The following is a 21,057-nucleotide window of genomic DNA, read 5'->3' on the forward strand; positions in this document are numbered from 1 at the left end:
TGTCATAAACAGGTTAGCTAAAGAAGGTGAAAACCTAGTGCCCATAGGGCAACCCTGTTTCTGTAAAAAAAATCATGATCAAAGGAGAAATAATTATTAGTTAGTAAAAATTGCAACACATCCAAAATATATGAAATTTGAAATTTGGGAAAGAGGCTATACTTTCAAGATGATACCCTATAGCTTGAATAGCTAGACGGTGGGGGATACAAGTGTATAATGAAACCACATCACATGTCACCCAGTAAAAGTTAGTTTTCCAAACAAAAGAGTCCATGATTTTGAGTACTTCAAAAGAGTCTTTGATGAAGGCTGGAGTTCTAGTAACAAAAGATTGGAGGATAGTATCAAGCCACGTAGTAGTGAATTCTAGAAGAGAACCAGTTCCAGATATGATAGAACGAATTGGTGGGGGGAAGACATCTTTATGGTACTTTGGCACATCTACGTGGCTTGATACTATCCACCAACCTTTTGTTACTAGAACTCCAGCCTTCATCAAAGACTCTTTTGAAGTACTCAAAATCATGGACTCTCTCTGGCTGGATGAGAAAGAGGAACAGTACCGAAAGCCATATGAGGCAGAGCTTTTCCGCTTTGGAAACAAGTCAGGAAAACTATTAGCCAGGTTAGCAAAGGGGAGATTTAAACCAAACCACATTCCGGCGGTCTGGAATGGCTCAGGAAGGGTACTCTCTTCCCCCAAAGAGGTGAACGAGGCCTTCAAAGAGTACTATGCCGCACTATACAAAGACAATAAGCGAGGGACAGGTGAAGCTGAAAAGTTCCTAGATGCTGTTAAATTACCCGCACTCAGGCAAGACCAGCTAGACACGCTGAATCAAGACATCACAGAGGAAGAAGTAGGTAGGGTGATCAACGCACTAAAAAATGGAAAAGCCCCGGGACCTGATGGGTACACCTCAGAATTTTACAAGGCACTAAAAAAACAAATAATCCCCGCATTGGCGCCATACTATAACAGAATTCTCCAGCACGGTAAACTCCCTCTACACTCTAAGACAGCTTATATAAAATTAATACCCAAAGATGGGAAAGACCTTCTAGATCCAGGCTCCTACCGCCCGATATCCCTGATAGATCAGGACATCAAAATTCTGTCAAAAATAATGGCAGATAGATTGTCGCTCTGCATGCCAACATTGGTGGGGGAATCCCAAGTATGTTTCATTAAAGGAAGGGCAGCAGTATCCAATATACGCAAGGTACTGACAATCTTGGATAGAGTGAAGAATAGTCCACAGCCAGGGGAGCATCCGGCTTTGGTGACATTAGATGCAGAAAAAGCCTTAGATAACATAAGATGGCCCTGGTTGTGGACAGTCCTCAATAGATACGGATTCTCAGGAAAATTTTGCACCCTCCTAAGGGGTTTATACAAGGACCCGATGGCAAGGATACATACACCAGGATTCCTGTCTTCACCATTCAGACTGCATAAGGGTACACGTCAGGGCTGCCCTCTATTGCCCTTACTGTTCAATTTGGCGCTGGAGCCTCGCTTTATGAGGGCATTAAAATAGGAAAAGAATCCGTGAAACAGGCGTTCTTTGCAGATGACAGTTTTATTTTTCTCCAACCCAGAACTATATTTAGGGAAGGTGTTAAGCCATACTGAGCGATTTAGTGACATTGCAGGATTCACCATCAACGTAGCAAAGAGTGAAATTCTAGAGCTGAAACCAGAGAGGTCTAATGTCAACTGGCTACCCCCAGGCATACACATAAAAAGGGCACACTCACATCTGACTTATTGACATCTGAACAGATATACAAACTAAACTACACTTCCCTCCTCGAAAAAATAGTGAAAGAGTTAGAAAGGTGGCAGCAGCTCCCGTTGACCATGTTAGGACGAGGCCATCTAATAAAAATGATCTCTTTTCCGAGACTCCCTTACCCCCTACAAACTATCCCAGTCCTTTTGACACACACTGAACAAGTTAACAAAAGCCTTCAAAACATTCCTGTGGAGGGGGAAGAGACCCAGGATCACGGCTAAGAAAATGATGCTTAGTAAATGGGAAGGGGGTATAAACCTACCAAATATAAGAGGTTATAATCTAGCTTGTCTGTTCAGACATGTAGTGGACTGGGTCAATGACACGGCCAAATACTCCAATACGAGATTGGAAAAAGAGCTGGTGGCACCAAATGATTTGGTGACATTGCTCCATACCAGTTTCTTGAAAAGACTCCCAATAGCAAGGCAATCTTTAGTGATACGAGACATGTTGGCAGTGTGGAAAGAGGTGAGGAAGCTATATCAATTACCATTCTTGCTGTCTAAACACATGCCACTTTGGAACCACAAAGAATTTATGCCAGGGAAAGAAAGCACGCTTTACAAACCTTGGAAGGAGTCGGGGGTAGCCAAGGTGGGAGACCTCATTCATGAAACGGAACCCAGATGGTGTTCAATGGAAGAGCTTAAGACAAAATTCTCCATAAACAGAAATATCGAGTTCACATACCATCAAATACACAACTTTCTAAGATCAAGGGTGGGAGACATCTCATAGGAGGCAACTGACAGTGCTTTTAACTCACTCCTGGGCACAGCTCAGAGTATCCGCAATATCACCATACTATATGCGGATATAAAAATCGTATGTTAAAAGGGACGCAGAGCAAGGTAGGGAAATGTTGGGTCAAGCGATTCCCAGACAGAGAGATTTATGAGGGACTTATGCAAGGGTGGGCCAAAGTTAGACAGTGTGTGATAAGTGAACAGTGGCGGGAGACATATTTCAGGATAATGCATCATGCCTATTATGGCTTTAATCTACCTAGAACAACGAACATGCCAGATGGAATGATCACCTGTCCAAAATGCAAACAGCCTAACACAGATGTATGGCATGGTATTTGGTTATGTGACAATGTACAAACCTTTTGGAACCAAATACGGAATCACATTAGATTACATTGGAACAAAAACCTACCCTTAGACCCGCTGCTCTTAATTTTTCATATAGTAGAAGGGGATGAAGATCAAGAAGAGATTATTATTAGACTAGACATCCACGCTCTCTTACTAGTGGCCAAAAGATGTATTATGAACCATTGGATAAAAGACTCCTCCCCAACGACAGTGGAGGTAGTCGCTCAGGTGAAATACTTGATCCGACTAGATAGACTAGAAACACTTAGACATAAGGAAAAACAAACTAAGGGATTCTTCAGCAAGTGGAAACAATTTATTGTCTCGCATATAACAAGACAAGAGATAATAGATTTAGTTACTCGTTTCAAACTAACAACATGGTATAGCACTGGAGTTTTGAAAGGAACCCTAGGAGAGTTACAGGTTTGAGGGCCACGACAGAGGGAAGAGTCCAACAATAGAAATAGCATCCCCCAGTAAACCAAGCAGCGGGTCGCAAAAGTCGCTAGGAACAAGGTGATACCCCTCCCGTGCACTAGAAACACAAGAAAGCTGGATAACATAGCCTATAGGTAATCACTATGCACCAAATACAATACATCTTGCCAAATTGTTAAAATATTCATAATGGAATGTTTTCTATGTTTGTTTTGTTTTGAAAACCAAATAAAAAGATGTTTAAACAAAAAAAAAATCATGGACTCTTTTTTTTTGGAAAACTAACTTTTATGCGTGACATGTGATGTGGTTTCATTATACACTTGTATCCCCCACCGTCTAGCTATTCAAGCTATAGAGTATCATCTTGAAAAGTAACTTGCCCAAAGGTGAGTTCATCCGGGCTAAGCGCATCTGTACACAGGAGGATCAATATCAACTCACATCTGCTTTAATATCTCAACGATTGTCTGATAGGGGATACAACAGAACTCACATAAAACATACTAAAGACCATCTACAACACAAAACTAGAGCCCAGTTATTATACACTGATCGCTCCTCCGCCAATGTAAAAATGATAAAACAGATTTTACATGTCAATACAACCAAGTGGTGCAAATTATGAGGAAACATCTTCCTATTTTATTTCAGGATCCTATCCTGTTTGACATACTTAAAACTGGTTGTCGTTTCTCAGCTACAAACTTAGCCACGCTAGGTGACTTATCTCCCAACTTATTCAGTTCTACCAGCCCTCATCAAACAAGGGTAGTTATAAATGTGCTTCCACTCGTTGTTCTGTATGCAAATACATACAAAAAACGCATACGGTTTCTTCTGTGTCCACTAACACTAAAACTCTTTTATTAATTGCAATACCACTTACGTGGTGTACTCTATTGTGTGCACCAGTTGTTCTCTGCAATACATCGGTAGCACAAAACGTGTCCTTAAACATAGAATTACAGAACACACATCAGGAGCACGAGTAACATCAGCTTCTTCTTTAATCATGTCGCACACATGCATCTGTTTCCAGACATTGTAAAGAAATCCATAATGGAGATACCTCATGTCTGAGGAGAGAGTTGCCCGCCCCAAAAGAGGCGGAGATTGGATTAAACCCTCTCGTAGTAGAGAGGCTTACTGGATACTTACCATGAAAACCAGAAGTCCACAGGGTTTAAATCTCAAAAATGATTTGATGTATATGTATTGACTTATATTAGCGCTGATATTTTGTATCCTCTACTGTGTCTTGGGTTTTTTCCTTGTTTCTGATCACATTCGGACGTAATCAATGACATGCATGTCTCCCACTTCCGTTTCCTTTTATAAAAACCATTGTGATTTTCAAATATAGACTATGATTAAGAGCATGTTATAGCTTGAATCGCGTCAGTTTTTCTTGCCTTGGTACCTTTTTTTAACTTTTTAAAAGATGAAATAAAATGTGAAGTTTTACTTCAACCACCATTTGGATTCATGCCTGCCTGGTTGCTGGATTAACCGTTTCCCTTGCTACATTTGTTCCTGACTCGGCTCAGTATATTCGTGCACTGGCTTTGCAACACGTGGCTATTGGGTGAGCTGAAAAAAATCCTTTTTTCTTTTTTTGCATTGACTAGAACATTGTTAATTAACAGTAAGACCAAAGACCTGTCAGCAATCTGTTTTTTTTAAAATATTGAATAACCCATTTCATAACAAATTTCTTACATTCAATACATGGCCCCTTTTCCTCAAAGTTTGATGTAATAATTACAGGTATCTCTCTGGTAAATGAATACTGTATTAATGGCATAACTATGATGCTCGACATGTGAAGCTAGGAGAGGCTTCTGCATGCTCTCCCCCCTTCCCCTTAAATCATAAAAAATGTATAGTTATAAATTCACACACTATTATACACAGCATATACATGCACATACAGCATATACACATTGGGGCACATTTACTTACCCGGCCCATTCGCGATCCAGCGGCGCGTTCTCTGCACAGGATTCGGGTCCGGCTGGGATTTAAGATGGTAGTTCCTCCGCCGTCCACCAGGTGGCGCTGCAGCGCCGAAAATAATCTTAACGCCCCGGAATGCACCATCCCATAGAAGGTGAAGGTGAGCGCTCCCCAAGCGACACTTTTTCGGTTTTTAAATGCGGCGGTTTTTCCGAATACGTCGGGTTTTCGTTCGGCCACGCCCCCCGATTTCTGTCGCGCGCATGCCGGCCCCGATGCGCCACAATCCGATCGCGTGCGCCAAAAACCCGGGGCAATTCATGTACAAGCGGCGCAAATCGGAAATATTCGGGTAACACGTCGGGAAAACGCGAATCGGGCCCTTAGTAAATGACCCCCATTATGTACTTGCATATAAAGCATATATATATAAATAAATAATTTAGTACACATATACACAACAGTAAACCTACACATGTCATGTTCATGCACATACACCATATAGACATACACTCATATATAGTATATAAACATGTATATAATGTCACCCTATAAACATTATGTACACACATACAGTATATGCACATCATATATACACATACATAAAGTATATATGCTGAGTCGGACTGGCCCATCGGTGAACCAGTGTAACTATTGATGGGCCCCCTCACCTGGCTCTATGGCAGGGCCCTTTGTGCCATTTGAGACTGCTGCCATCTATAGTAATAGTACACAAAGTGGCCAGCACCAGATGCTCGTGTACTATTACTAACAAGAAAACAGTTAATGGTGTCGGCATCTGTTACATACCAATTCCATTAACAGTCACAGTGTGACGCAGCTGGGATACTTCCCCAGCACACATCGCACTTTGACCCGGGATGCAAGGCCACTTGACATCACACAGCCATGCATCCTGTCTAAGTCCCGCCAAGCTGAAGACAGAAGACAGGATGGTGGTGAAAAGGTAAGTACAGGAGGATGACAAAGGTGGAGGAAAAGGGGGCCTGGAGGTGGAGGAAAGTGGGGCCTGGAGGTGGAGGAAAGTGGGGCCTGGAGGTGGAGGAAAGTGGGGCCTGGAGGTGGAGGAAAGTGGGGCCTGGAGGTGGAGGAAAGTGGGGCCTGGAGGTGGAGGAAAGTGGGGCCTGGAGGTGGAGGAAAGTGGGGCCTGGAGGTGGAGGAAAGTGGGGCCTGGAGGTGGAGGAAAGTGGGGCCTGGAGGTGGAGGAAAGTGGGGCCTGGAGGTGGAGGAAAGTGGGGCCTGGAGGTGGAGGAAAGTGGGGCCTGGAGGTGGAGGAAAGTGGGGCCTGGAGGTGGAGGAAAGTGGGGCCTGGAGGTGGAGGAAAGTGGGGCCTGGAGGTGGAGGAAAGTGGGGCCTGGAGGTGGAGGAAAGTGGGGCCTGGAGGTGGAGGAAAGTGGGGCCTGGAGGTGGAGGAAAGTGGGGCCTGGAGGTGGAGGAAAGTGGGGCCTGGAGGTGGAGGAAAGTGGGGCCTGGAGGTGGAGGAAAGTGGGGCCTGGAGGTGGAGGAAAGTGGGGCCTGGAGGTGGAGGAAAGTGGGGCCTGGAGGTGGAGGAAAGTGGGGCCTGGAGGTGGAGGAAAGTGGGGCCTGGAGGTGGAGGAAAGTGGGGCCTGGAGGTGGAGGAAAGTGGGGCCTGGAGGTGGAGGAAAGTGGGGCCTGGAGGTGGAGGAAAGTGGGGCCTGGAGGTGGAGGAAAGTGGGGCCTGGAGGTGGAGGAAAGTGGGGCCTGGAGGTGGAGGAAAGTGGGGCCTGGAGGTGGAGGAAAGTGGGGCCTGGAGGTGGAGGAAAGTGGGGCCTGGAGGTGGAGGAAAGTGGGGCCTGGAGGTGGAGGAAAGTGGGGCCTGGAGGTGGAGGAAAGTGGGGCCTGGAGGTGGAGGAAAGTGGGGCCTGGAGGTGGAGGAAAGTGGGGCCTGGAGGTGGAGGAAAGTGGGGCCTGGAGGTGGAGGAAAGTGGGGCCTGGAGGTGGAGGAAAGTGGGGCCTGGAGGTGGAGGAAAGTGGGGCCTGGAGGTGGAGGAAAGTGGGGCCTGGAGGTGGAGGAAAGTGGGGCCTGGAGGTGGAGGAAAGTGGGGCCTGGAGGTGGAGGAAAGTGGGGCCTGGAGGTGGAGGAAAGTGGGGCCTGGAGGTGGAGGAAAGTGGGGCCTGGAGGTGGAGGAAAGTGGGGCCTGGAGGTGGAGGAAAGTGGGGCCTGGAGGTGGAGGAAAGTGGGGCCTGGAGGTGGAGGAAAGTGGGGCCTGGAGGTGGAGGAAAGTGGGGCCTGGAGGTGGAGGAAAGTGGGGCCTGGAGGTGGAGGAAAGTGGGGCCTGGAGGTGGAGGAAAGTGGGGCCTGGAGGTGGAGGAAAGTGGGGCCTGGAGGTGGAGGAAAGTGGGGCCTGGAGGTGGAGGAAAGTGGGGCGAGGAAAGTGGGGCCTGGAGGTGGAGGAAAGTGGGGCGAGGAAAGTGGGGCCTGGAGGTGGAGGAAAGTGGGGCGAGGAAAGTGGGGCCTGGAGGTGGAGGAAAGTGGGGCGAGGAAAGTGGGGCCTGGAGGTGGAGGAAAGTGGGGCGAGGAAAGTGGGGCCTGGAGGTGGAGGAAAGTGGGGCGAGGAAAGTGGGGCCTGGAGGTGGAGGAAAGTGGGGCGAGGAAAGTGGGGCCTGGAGGTGGAGGAAAGTGGGGCGAGGAAAGTGGGGCCTGGAGGTGGAGGAAAGTGGGGCGAGGAAAGTGGGGCCTGGAGGTGGAGGAAAGTGGGGCGAGGAAAGTGGGGCCTGGAGGTGGAGGAAAGTGGGGCCTGGAGGTGGAGGAAAGTGGGGCCTGGAGGTGGAGGAAAGTGGGGCCTGGAGGTGGAGGAAAGTGGGGCCTGGAGGTGGAGGAAAGTGGGGCCTGGAGGTGGAGGAAAGTGGGGCCTGGAGGTGGAGGAAAGAGGGGCCTGGAGGTGGAGGAAAGTGGGGCCTGGAGGTGGAGGAAAGAGGGGCCTGGAGGTGGAGGAAAGAGGGGCCTGGAGGTGGAGGAAAGAGGGGCCTGGAGGTGGAGGAAAGAGGGGCCTGGAGGTGGAGGAAAGAGGGGCCTGGAGGTGGAGGAAAGAGGGGCCTGCAGGCGGAGGACGGTGGAGTCTGGAAGAGATGGCGGACAGAGGGGTTGAGCATGGCCAAATTCTTTTCTCTTTAGATATTACTTGCAAATTAGGCTGGATGGCCTGGAAGAGTACAGGGACATTTTATATGAAATAATTCATTAGAACGAACCTATGTATTAAATAGCTGATTAGAAGACACAAGAAATATTTACGGAAAACATAATTGATAATAATGGAGCAATTTAGTAACATAGTTTGGAACATTGTTATCCAGGTGACACTACACTGCAAGTGACTGAGATGACATGGAGAAATGCACAAAAGAAGTCTTATGGACAAAAGAAGTAGACATGTTGCCTGCAAGCTACTTAATCCCACTTCTGCCGGTGTCTGATCACTACTTTAGTAACTGACTAACATTCAAGATTGTGAGACAGCTCTGAGCACGTGCAGTGTTTTATCCATAACGTCAGTGATTCTTGAGTCAGAAGTCTATCTTCTGCATGTGATGCCAGGGCACCAGGTGTGTGGAGATATAGTCATCAGTTATTCTAATGTTGTCATTAGTTATTGATCAGTAATATTAGTGCTGCCAATTACACCCCTAACCACAGCCCAGCCACCAGCTGGAAACCAGGAGTAATTATCAGGCACACTTGGGCGACTGTAAATGTTTTTCCGACCCCTGGATCAATTATGCCAGTGTCGCTTTAAAACACTGTTACAACTGGTACAAATGATCACCTTCCAACTCCTGTTGTTTTCTGTAATCTACACTGTGCTCATCAGGAGTAGCATAGAGGCAGAATACAAAACTCATCTTTCCTCACTTCCTCTAAGCAGTGATTAATGCGCAAACAGTGCATAGCGCACACAGATTACGCAGCGCTGCACAGAGTTTAACAAATCGTCCCCTGTCCTTAATGGGTGTACAGGAAAGCTGGAAAAAAATTCTAAATCTGGTGAAATTCGCCAAGAAACAAATTTGCGTCACATTCTTATGGGCTCGCTTTTTACAACTTTCACTGTGCGCTCCAAATGATACATGTACTTTCTTCTTTGGCTTGGTAGGATCATGGGGACACTAAATTTACTTAGGTTTTATTAAGTTTTAATGCATTTTCAAAAATTAAATGAATGTGTACGGAAAACAAAAAATAGTTTTGCCATCTTTAGATGCCAATAACTTTTTCATACTTTGGTATATGGTGCAGTGTGACATTTTTTGTGAAATGAGTTGACATTTTCATTGCTACCATTTTAAAAACTATGCAACCTTTTGACCACTTATTACATTTTTATGTGATGTAAAATAGTATAAAAGAGTTAATTGAGCCACTGGCTCATTCTAACAAATCTGCCGATGCCATGTAGCATTGGTTTGACGTCCAGGGGAGCGACGATGGGAACAAAGATGGCGGTGCCCACACTATCTTAGGATCCAGAAATTCCAAGTGCCCTAGAATTAAAGTGGTATGAATCAGGTCTCTTTACAACTGTGATTTTGCCAGTATTTCCTATTTAATGGGATATATATATAAAATAAAGAAAAGGCTGGAATGGTGCTGACACAGAACGTTACATTAACTTTAAAAAAAATTTTGAGGCAGAGACCATATATTAAAAAAAGATTTAAAAAGTTTAATAAAAATGTCTGCAAAAAAAGACCTTTCAAACGATTTTTTCTATGCATATTTGTTGCTCTTGTATGTTTTTCGTTTGGAAACAATACAATACAAGACACTTGAAAATGAGTAATATGATAAAAATAATCAGTGAATAAAAAAATAATTGTATGGAGTATGTTGTCTGCTTAGGTTTTTTGTTGAGAACTTTTTATGTGTTGTTAAGTCATAGATGGCTGTGGAGATACTTTACATGGGTAATTAACCAACAGGCTTACATATGTTCTCTGGTAATGTTTCTGGTCATATGAGGCCATGAGGCCAGTAGAAGTTTTCAATTATGGGAGTTAACTTCTGTGATTGTTGTGTAAATAAAAGCTTTGGCCAAGTGCCATTCCCTGAAAGAATAATTAGATTTTTTTTGTTTCTACTTGGGACAGGAATAAGGTTTCTTGCATAAAGTTGTAGGAGGGGAAATATTATATTCCATGGTTGTGACTGAAATGCAATCTTGTCTGCTAATGGGAGTCCTCAACAGGGACACCTTACCCTCTACCTCCTATCATATATCCTAATAGAGTATATTCACAGATATATTTAAGCATCATTCTTGTGAGACATTACCATTTCCGATGGACAGGTGCATTACAGATTTGAGAGGGAACAATACATGAACTGGCACCAACTGGCACCAATCTTGTAACCAAGACAATATCTGTATCACAATCATATGCAGTTGTCGCAGTTGTGAATGGTCCAATAAGCCATATGTACTATCTGATCTCCTTTGACTTTGGCTAGAAATGTAAGTATTGTTAAAAATTCAGTCTTAAAAAGGTCCAGATTTTGACCCCCCTGACTAACAATGTCTTCTGATAAATGGTTACAAGTCCTCCATATATCACCTAAAATAAGCTGCCAGTGAGGCCCTGTACCTTAATTACAGCCATTTTTTTGATATGCAAAGTAGCTTTTCTGACTGGGCTCTGGCAGCCTGAGAGAGGAGAAGAAAGTCAAATACCAGTGAACCATGCCCCATTATTCTTACTGACAGCTCTGTGTCTCTTCAAATCACTGCTCTGCCTCCTTGTACTTAGGAACCATCTGCTTTTGGAACATGGGAGGAAACCAGAGGACCAAGAGGAAACCCAAGCAAACACGGAGAGAACATACAAACTCTTTGCAGATGTTGACCCTGGTACTTAAACCCAGGTCCCCAGCACTGCAAGACTGTAGTGCTAACCACTAATCCACTTTGGCACGATTTTAGGATTCAATAGGCCACAAAATTTTAAAATTTTTAATTAGATGTGATTATCCTATGAGAAAAGTTTCTTCATACACTTGAGAACTATGGGTATGAAAAGGATGATGTAGTGTTCAAGCAGGACAATGACCCAAAGCATATGTCAAAACTAGTGAAAAATGACCTCAACCCAATCAAATACTTGTGGGTAGAGTTAAAGAAAAATCTGTTCTTGTATCTAGGTTTAATCAGTACGCATCCATGCAAAAAGACCTGATTTAATTCAAGACTTGCTTGAATCGAAAGCATCACCTGAAGGTTATAGGCAGCGTTGAAATCCAAAGACAGATTTACAAAATACTAACAAAATAGTTAAGCAAAACAGTAACAATACAGTTCCATGAAAATAATCTGCATTACAAAGGATATGCTAAATAACTGCAAGTGAAATTAAAGTATGAATGCCCAAAAATGATTTGAAATAAAAGTAGTCTCACATTCAATGTTTTTTAGTGGAAGGTGAGCTAAGGAGCCTGAAAGTCAAAAGGTCAAAATATTGTTACCATTTTGATTGTCATTGTATACAGTAAATTCTCAGGCTATACAATTAACCCCGTTAAATCGGAAATCCTACCGTTTAAAGAGTTACTAATTTCAGAAGATTTTTGATATTGTGCGGGGGAGAAAAATGTTGTGAACCTTTTTCTAATATATTTAAATAAGAAATTCTGCTAAGTTCGTAAAGAAACAGACTGCGAAGTGCCCCTTAAATACAATAATACTTTTACATTGCTAAGGCAAATCTGTCTACAGGATTGAAGATGGGTCTCTCTCTCCTCTCCAGTTTTTTACACAGCGGTGAATGGGTGTTAACCCTTCCTGCTTTCTCCCTGGCTGTAGTATGCTATGAGCACTACATAAAAAAATCAAGCTGAAAGTAAAGGGGTAAATCCTCCCTTCTCAGAGCTTTTTAACAAACACATTTGATGTGAGCTCATGCAGCCTCCATCTGTTTGAGATCCTTTCAGTTCCAGAGACCCTGAAATTTCAGATCTGAATTTCAGTGCAGTATTCATTTTGGTTTGAAATGCTAGAATTTCCATTCATGCGCTTTCTACTTTGGAAGAGGCCCCCCTAGTAGAGTAGACTGGCATTGCAACAATTCCAATGATATGATACAGGTATTATGCTGCTGGCTTCTTCCTAGCCTTAGATACAGCATGGTATATCTATTATCCCTTCTTAAAAATCATATTCACCTTCTCCTGAAGTATGCGGGATTTCCTGGTTGTGACATCATTTAAAGGCACTGAGGGTATTCACATGAATCAGGACAGCTAGTTTACAATTGGACGACCTGAAGCATGTGATAAGTTACATGCTTGTGACTTCGCTTAAGGTCCTGTTTTTTTGCTGCTGGCACCAGTGAGGACTTCTATTCTCTTACAAGCTTTACACAACCTAATCTCATCTCCAGCTGTTCAGTACAGATGATTACTTGGAAGCATAACAGAAGGATAACAGCCTGGGGGACAAGGTAAAACATCTGCTAGCAGCCAAACACTTACAGATATCTAATTAGCGTAATTTAGAGAATTGCTTTTTTTTTTGCTTCTTGCACAGTATCTAAAAGTTTTTTTTACTTTACAATTGTACTGTAATATCCCATATTGTAGGTACATCATCACAAATCTATCTGGCATCTTATGAAGATTCATTTGTTCATGTGTTCTATCTCTTTGAATATAGGTGGCCATCACTGTGATGGTGTCAGCGTTCTGCAATAACAGCTAGATGATGGCTTGTGGGCCAAAATCCTCATAACAGTTTCTCTTTTATAACTCAAAAATATTATTGTACTTAATGCACAAAACAGAGATGAAAACCTCATTCCCAAAGTCAGCTTTGTCTGTACATTCCACTTCCAGATGTGTGTTATATCGAAAAAAAAATGTGATATGGACTTGGCTTTAAGCCAAAGCTGTTGTAGGCAACATTTAAGTTCTATCAGAATTGATAAATTATATAAAAAAAAGTATACATAAACATAACACATATATATTTTGGGCAACACTAATTCAAATAGGTTTCCCAACACCCTGATCTCTAACATATTGTAGCATCTGTTGTGCATTAGGCTTTGTTCCAGGGCTCTTTTCCCCTTGCATCTCTGCATTCTCTCTAGGAATGTGCTGAGCAGAGCATTTCAGCTAAATCCACTTACGTTTCTGTGAATCTCCTGGGGAACAAATTCCCTAGTAAGTCAGTAAGGGAAGAGGTTTTGTGTAAAGAAATCTGGCTGAGGAAGTAGAGGAGGGCCGGATAGCTAACAGGTGTAAAATTGTCTGTTTTAATGGATCTTTAATGTCAGCTCCAGTTCTTTTCAACAAATACTGAAGTTTCTTAAAATTTTAAAAAGTTGGCCCGTGTGGCAAGATAGGGAAATCAGATTGAATTTGTGGCAATGCTTGTATGGCATTACAGAATGTGGCCCCTTTATGATCAAATGTAAATACAAGAATTACATATGCTAAACATTTGCCCGTAAACAAATGAAAACAAAACCTTTTTAATAAACATAAACAAACTTGAGGTTAGTATAATAGGATTCCATTTGATATAAACATGTGTTATATACACAGATTATCAGAACAAAGGCTTGGCACTGGCTTTTGTGGTCAGCCTTGTACTGACACTACTACTGACACTTACCTCCTTTGTAAGTTTTCCAAGAATAATATTTTCCTCGAAAGGCTACATTGTCAAATTCAGCACATTGCATCTCTCGGAACTCCTGGGACCCTGGTGGGCAATCCTAAAAAAACTTTAGTTTAGCAACTTATAATATCAATAACTTTAATTTCCTTAGACTGCATAACAGCTTCAAAGAATAACAAACTTTTCTTAAATTTTCTCCAGAAGACCACCCAACCTCTTCACTGAGAGATTAAAACAAACAAAGACAACTTTTTGCAATGTTTCTCAGCAAGAAGACCACATGCTAATCACCCCATCACCCCCAGTTCCTGTACTTTTTGCGGGGGGGGGGGGGGCGGTGTTGGCCGCGGGGCCACATTTACCATTATCTCTGCGGGAAAACCATTGAAGACTATGGCAGAAAACCCTGCCAGTTCAGGCAAGGTCTAAGCTGGTTAGACCTGGGGGAGATGGCTCTGGCCTCTTAGTAGATCAAGGTTACTAGGAGAGTAAATAGCCAATCTTAATACATTCCCCTCATTGGATTTACAGGCATCGTTTGTGTAAAATAAGAAGCTCTTAACTCCAAACTCTGGTTTAAAATTCCACCAAGAATTTTCAAAATGTAATATTTTTCTCAAAATTCTATCAAATTTGGAAAAGTATGGATGGTATGCTGGTGTAGTTGTCTGTGCACTAGATTTATCATATGTGCCAAAATTACCTGTTTGAAACCCATTTTTGACAACCCATTCCAGTGAGTGGACGAAATAGAAAGCATAGAAAAAATTAGCAAATTGTGCAATATTTAATACATTTAGTATAAATTACATCATTGCAGACTCTAGAAAACTTGATTTGATAAATTCCTCTCATAATAAATTTCAATGAATCTGATTGGGGACATCAATCATGTTCAACATGTGTCATGATGTAATGTTCAACATGTGACTACTGGCTGCAATTTTCTAATTGGTTGTCAATTTTACATATTTTTGCTTGATTTTGCTGGAGTACTAGCAGGAAATTGAGTAGTGGAAATAGCACCCAAATGTTTAATGATTGCCATTTTGCAACACACAAAACATTTTAATAAAAAGTGATCAAAGGGTCTTAAAGTCCACAAAACTGGTAGCAATAAAAAAAACCCATCTCATCCCATTTTTAATTTAGTACTTAAACATAATAACCCCTGTGTAAATTTGGTATCCCCCTGATTGTACTGACACAAGAAATAAAGTGGAGGTGTCATTTGGAGCGCACTCGGACACTACAATTTGTTACACAGAAAACTCTACAGCACTGTACACTTAACAATAAAAAGGTTTTATATTTTCAAAAGTGGGGAGTGAAAAAAAAATGCAGAAACGAAAAAGGACTGTGTCCTCAAGAGATTAGAGAGGACCTTTCCCTAACCCCATCTCTTTATCTCCATTACTAAACCCTGTTCCATGTATCTTTTGTTTGTATGTTTACATTTACTTTCAAAATGGAAACAAAATTTATCTGTGTTACAGAATGGCCATTGATCCCCCAATTTTTTTTACTGTTATGATCTTGTGTGTTATTGTGAAAACCAAATAACATGTTTAAAAAAAATCAGCTGTCGGTGGTTAGAGCCAGACCATTAGCTTCAGCTAGGAGCATCCAGCTGAAAGAAGATCCTTGTTGGAATATTGTGTACTGAAACTATGCTGTCCGAACTCCAACTATATGACAACAGAGATAAGAAAATAATAACGCTAATTGATCAAGAATGGTGGGTCAGTGGAGGGAAAAAAAAGGGAACCCATGCTGGGGTCTGGAAAGGATAGTGAGACCATGCAGGGGATCATAAAAAAAGAAGAAAAGCTAGGATACCTTTCTGGGGAGCAGGAATAAGAACAAGATACATGCAAACAGCAAGTGATAAGAAGAGAGCCATGTGTTGCTGAAAATTAGAGATGTGCCATGCTGGAAAGCATGGATGAGGCAGCCATTATTAACTAAAATGAATGGGTCACTATGAAAAGAGGAAAGGGCTACCTTTGGTTATACGTGTGGTTTGGGATGATTGGTGCATAGTGCTCTGCCCTTATATTGTTGTGATACCAAGCATTTATTACATGATTTTGGGCTTTTTCATTATAATACATTTTTTTGTGACACTACAGCCCTTTTGCTGCCTGATACATAAATATGATATATAAATGCAGCACAGCCACCCCTGATCCCCTGTTATACTTGGCTCACCAAAATTGAAGGCAAATCTTTAAAAAGCATCTACTGTACAACCTGATCAGAAAATGCTGACAACATTACTGAGAACATCTTCACCCAGAATCACTGGCTCACTGGTATTACACATGCTGATGCTGTTTAACACACTAGTAGCTCAGTGAAAGACACAGACATTAGTGGCATCTAATACTTTACAGGTAATTATCTGCTTCGTCGGGAAGAGGACTTCATTACGATTTCTACTGGCTGTGACGTATCACTGCTTAATTCAATGCCAGATGTCTTCATCTCTGTGCTGCAAATGCTCCCACAATGTGCTCCTAAAAATACCACAGTCACTCACATATAATGTCACCTGGATAACAGTGCTCCTAAATAATGTATACCCCTCACAGTGATGTGTTTGCAATTTGTTTCAAAGCAGAATGCAAAAGTGTTCTGTAACTGCAACCATAAAGCAATATTGTATTTTCTATTTGTTACACAACCCTGTCATTTTAGTATAGCACCCTGCTAATTTATATATACCCCTATATAATTTGTATACAGCTTCCCTAATTTATTTATAGATAGCTCCCTCTTGTTCATTTACATCCAGCCCCCTCTAATTTACCGTATATACTTGTGTATAAGCCGAGTTTTTCAGCACAAAAAATGTGCTGAAAAACCTAATCTCGGCTAATACACGAGTCAATAATTAATAAAAAGTATAAAAAAAAAATTAATACTCACCCTCCGGCTCTCGGAACCTCGGCGCGGGCTCCCGGTCCTCGGCGGTGGCTCCTGGTCCTCGGCGGCAGCTCCCGATCCTCTGCGGCGACTTCTTTCTTCTATCTTCACTTGCCGGCAGTCGCGTCTATGCGATCTGCCGGCGGGCGCACAATATGATGTAGCGTTGTTGCCGCTGATGACGTCATCAGCGGCGACACCGCCACATCGCACTGTGCGCCTGTCGGCAGGTCCCTGAAGATAGAAGAGAGAGGCCGCCACAGAGGATCAGGAGCTGCCGCCGCCGAGGACCGGGAGCCGCCGCCGCCGCCGAGGACCGGGAGCCGCCACTAAGAATCAAAGGTGAGTATCGTCGGAGGGTGAGTATTAAGTTTATTTTTTTATTATTCGCTAGGCATACTGAGGGCAGGCTGTATACTTCTTGGGGCAGGCTGTATACTTCTTGGGACAGGCTGTATACTACAGGGGCTGGCTGGTTGTATACTACAGGGGGCTAGCTGGCTGTATACTACACCCTCGGCTTATACTCGAGTCAATAGGTTTTCCCATTTTTTTTGTGGTAAAATTAGGAGTCTCGGCTTATACTCGGGTCGGCTTATACTCGAGTATATACGGTATTTAATGCCCTCAATATACAGCCCCCAATATAGGTACTCCCCAATTAAATTACATACAAATCCTACATTAATGGTTTATACAGCCAGATACCCCCTCATAGATACAGTAAGGACTTTTTTCCACAGATAGTATATACAGACAGACCTCACATTTAATAATATATAAAACTAATACAATAGAAAAAAATTGCAGCTCACCGACCAGAAATGTATTCCTTTACCAGTAGGCATACTGTGATACAAGACAAGACTAAAATATAGACAATAACCCACCAATGAAACACAGCCATGAGTATTTTCATAATTAACCCTACAGGGTGAACAGGGAAGAAACAAACACAACTATTAATATACAGCAAATAGAGGATATAAAATCAAAAAGAGTTCAGCTGCGCCAGTTTAGAGAAAGTGGGTGCTCAACCTCAAATATCATGCAAATATATTAATCAGAAAATGGTGGCACCTTGAAATTAGTGAAAAAAACTGAATTACTTTATTCCAATAGTGCGACGTTTCAGCTCCTGAATCAGGAGCATTTCTCAAGGGGACACTTTCAAAGTTTTCCCAATTTTTCGGACTGACTGACCTTCATTTCTATTCTCTACTTAGCTGTTTTTTTTCTAGCCATAATATAAATTCTAACAGTCTATTCAGTAGGACTATCAGCTATTTATCCAACTGACTTCTGCACATCACAACTGATGGTCCAAACCCCATTTATAAGGCAAGAAATCCCTTATAAAAAACCTTTTTTGGTGACTACCTCTTGAAGTTCATCAAGAGAATGTCAAGAGTGTGCAGTAATCAAAGCAAAAGGTGACTACTTTGAAGAGCCCAGAATATAAATACATATTTTCTGTTGTTTCATTCTTTTTTGTTATGTAATAATCCCACATGTGTTAATTAATAGTTTTGATACCTTCAATGTGAATCTAAAATTTTTATAGTCATGAAAATACAGAAAACTCTTGAATGAGAGCTCTGTTTGCTGTATATTAAAGGGGTTATCCGGGTTTAAAAAATTTCTTATGGCCGGGCTGGGGAGGGCTATTTAAACACAATAAACATGTACTTACCACCTCCGGTGCTGCCGATGTCCCGCGCCGCGGCCGGTCTTCTCTGTGCGCTGGTTTCATTACAAGTGCGCACAGGGAGCTTCCGGCCGGCCGGAAGCTCCCATGCGCACCATCTCCCAGCGCTTACAACGCTGAGAGATCGGGACGGATGGGAGGAGCCGTCCACATCGCGGACCGCAAGCTCCCTGTGCGCGGCTTCCGTGCCACTGTAAACAAACAGGGGCACGGATCGAAGGGACTGCGGCGCGGGACATCAGCGGCGCCGGACGAGGTAAGTATATGTTTATTATGTTTAACTAGCCCTCCCCAGCCCGGCCATAAGAAATTTTTTAAACCCGGATAACCCCTTTAAAGGGGTTTTCCCACAAATACAAGTTAGGCCCTATCTGCACTTGGCGACCTCTGTCAGCTCCATTGAGATAAATGGAGCAGAACGGTCATGTGCAGCCATCTGCTCTATTTGGGGGAAACCCCTTTAAGAGTTACATACTCTAAAAAAAAAAAGTCATGTAGCAAAAATTTCATATTTTTATTAATTTTGGTTTCAATACTTTTTATTAGAAGATTTTTAACAATATAAGATGTACAATACAATAAATTGTCTCTGGAGGTACAAGCAAGTGTTTATAAATCTTATCCATTTATACAAGGTCCCCGTGTAGGGGGTTTTGTTAACCTAGGCATGTTGGTAATAATCAGTAGCATATGATATCTAGCTTATGTATATTCCAATCTTATATATTGTAAGATAAGATAGCTTTATACAGTACATCAGTTGGTTACAAACCTAAACTTGAATAAACTTCAAGAACAAACATAAAGAAAGGTGAACAGAGCACAGAGTATTCCATTTCCATAGTTGTTACTAAAATCTAAGGATCAGCTCATAGATATTGGGTCGGGGTTATTATACAATAGAGGCGTTAGCGGGGATAGACCCAGGTATTACAAATGAGGAGGAAGACCAATGTTCCCAGATCTGGTCTAGAAAATGGGATTTCAGGAAGCTATGGGACATAGCCGTTTCGTATGTGTAAACTGTGTTTAGTTCAGTTATTAATTCTGCCTCAGTGGGAATTAAGTGTGACTTCCATTTTCTAGCGATAAGTTTCTTAGCAACAGTCAGAATTTTAACCAGCAGTTTCTTTTGGTGCATTGGCATTTGTGGGATTCCTATGAGTAGGATTGCTTACAATGGAGTTGTGGGAAAGTTTCTGGAGAGTACCTGTTGTAGCAAATCAAATACCTCCAACCAGTATTGGCATAATAAAGGGCATCCCCAGAAAATATGGGACAGTGAGCCCCTCCCTCCACAACCCCTCCAGCATAGGTGGGATGAATTTGGATATATTTGGCTTAGTCGAATTGGGGTATAGTACCACTGCAGAATTAATTTAGTGGCAATTTCCAGATGGGCTGAGCTCTTAAGTGCTTTAGAAATCATTGACATGGTAGTGTCTAACTCCCGCTCCCACATTCTCAGCGGGTAGAATGAAAAGTCATACACTGTGTAATTTTGGTATAGAAGGGTTTGAGTCCCTTAACTTTGCGGGACATTAGGGCGTAAATCTCCTTATTAAAGTAGGGTCTCCTCATTAAATTAGTTTTAATGAAGTGCGTGACTTGTGCGTATCTGAGAAACTCATTATTAGACAGTGCAAATTGGGCTTTAAGTTGAATGGGAGCAGGGTTTCTCCATCAAATAATTGTGCACAGGTATGTATACCCCTTTCAGTCCATGATGCTAACGATATTAATGGGATAGCCAACTCCATCGTAGAGAGCGGGAGGTCTGCCCATGATAGTTGGTTTTGTGTGTTTGTATGGATAACTTGCACCCTTGTAACAATGCCCTCATGGGAAGAGATGGGGATTTAGGCAAAGGAATGTTCCAAATGGACGCGGTCAATATATTACGAATGTCCATGTCTCCCATCATAGCGGACTCGATTTGCATCCAGGGGGCCTTAGTTGTTGCATTGAGCCATGAGGAGCCCTGTGCCATTATATTGGCTAAATAATAGGCTTTAAGGTCGGGTACTCCCAAGCATCCCATACTTTTGTGTTTCACTAGTATATGTTTAGCCAATCTCGTTTTTTTACCAGCCCAGATATATCAGGACAGCACAGTTTGTGCCTTATTAAAGAAGGAGCCCGAAATCGGTATAGGGAGTGTTCTGAAAAGAGACATCAGTTTGGGAAGCATAATAATTTTAAAAGCTGCTATCCGACCCAACCATGACAATTCTCCTTTTTGTAATAAAGCACATTCCTTGGATATTTCAGCCAATAGGGGTGGATAGTTGTTTATGAACAGGCTTGCAGGGGATCTGGTGAGGGTTATGCCTAAATATTTAACCGAGGAGGCTTGCCAGTCTAAGGTGTATTTGATGTCATCTGCATAGAGCGAGATGAGATGGGAACGGTCCCCAATCAGTGCCCCTTGGATTTCTGGGTTAATCCTAAGCATTCTGGCC

General features: G+C 42.5%; 1 protein-coding gene across 5 annotated transcripts in view; it reads right to left on the bottom strand.

Annotated features, from left to right (window-relative positions):
* The window catches only part of ADAMTS10 (ADAM metallopeptidase with thrombospondin type 1 motif 10), a 296,280-nt gene that overhangs the window by 81,416 nt on the left and 193,807 nt on the right, over positions 1–21,057 (bottom strand). For all 5 annotated transcript variants that reach the window (XM_072113884.1, XM_072113881.1, XM_072113882.1 and 2 more), the window contains one exon: positions 13,954–14,056. In XM_072113884.1, the coding sequence (XP_071969985.1) occupies positions 13,954–14,056 (103 nt within the window). The remainder of the gene's footprint in view (positions 1–13,953; positions 14,057–21,057) is intronic.

Source organism: Engystomops pustulosus, chromosome 1 (genome assembly GCF_040894005.1).
Source record: "Engystomops pustulosus chromosome 1, aEngPut4.maternal, whole genome shotgun sequence".
Classification (NCBI taxonomy): Eukaryota; Metazoa; Chordata; class Amphibia; order Anura; family Leptodactylidae; genus Engystomops; species Engystomops pustulosus.